The following is a 906-nucleotide window of genomic DNA, read 5'->3' on the forward strand; positions in this document are numbered from 1 at the left end:
ATCCGCACGAAAGCACTGCATGCAAATTCTCATGTTAGTGTTTAGTGCTTACATTCCAAGGCATGAATGCAGTCGTTGCACATCATGATGATGTCGTCGCCAGCCCCGTTGGTGTGCACCGTACAATTCTCCCCAGAGTGCTCCACACGCATGCAGTACGGCACTAGCCACACACCCGGAGCAGTGGGATCCGGCCGTGGCTCCATGCCAGGTCGTGGCGGCCACGAAGGGAGCATCCATTCCTCATGCTGGCCGTCCACGTCTTGTGGCCGTGTCGCATCCACTCCTGCTTCTTCATCGGAAAGAATAGACTCCTGCTTGTCGTCAACACCATCTGTCTCACGCCGACATCACTGTGGCAGACTAGATGGGCCCGCCTCATGCGGTGGAAAGTCTTCCGGGAAGAGCCATATGCTCCAGTGTTGCCCAAATGGTCCCGCGCCTGTTGCAACGAACTGTGCTGCTGGGTGGGCTGGCGGTGCTCTTGGTCATCCGAACCACCAGAGTCCCCTGTCGTACCAGGACGCTTGGTGAGCCCCGTCTTCTCCGTAGAATGCCCATTGAGCCACATCTTTCGGAAGCCCCACGGCAAAGCTGGCTCGGGCGGTGGTGGTGCTCTGGCGGCTGTCACTGGTAGCCATGCGACGACTTGAGCTGGACGCGCCACTGCCAGCGTCCTCCAAACATCTGCACGCAACTGGTGCACGTTGGGGATGTCACCAAACCGGTAGCCGTGTGCCTGTACCGCGGACTTCATCTCGCTGCAGCAGGTGCAGACACAGGATGGCATGTTGTTTTTGACAGTGGCATCAAGCTGTTCGGCGACTCGGATCTGTACCCTAAACCCTAAACCTTANACCCTAACAGAAGCTGTTAAGGGAATTACAGTGNGCAGAGGCTGACCCG

The 906-nt window shown here is 57.6% G+C and overlaps 1 protein-coding gene across 1 annotated transcript in view; it reads right to left on the reverse strand.

Moving 5' to 3' along the window:
* The window catches only part of VOLCADRAFT_100527 (uncharacterized protein), a gene marked incomplete at both ends in the record, with an annotated part of 4,288 nt that overhangs the window by 1,637 nt on the left and 1,745 nt on the right, over positions 1–906 (reverse strand). Inside the window, 2 exons of the mRNA XM_002959090.1 lie at positions 53–334; positions 520–761. Of these exons, the coding sequence (XP_002959136.1) occupies positions 53–334; positions 520–761 (524 nt within the window). The remainder of the gene's footprint in view (positions 1–52; positions 335–519; positions 762–906) is intronic.

Source organism: Volvox carteri, assembly GCF_000143455.1.
Source record: "Volvox carteri f. nagariensis unplaced genomic scaffold VOLCAscaffold_124, whole genome shotgun sequence".
In the NCBI taxonomy this organism is placed as follows: Eukaryota; Viridiplantae; Chlorophyta; class Chlorophyceae; order Chlamydomonadales; family Volvocaceae; genus Volvox; species Volvox carteri.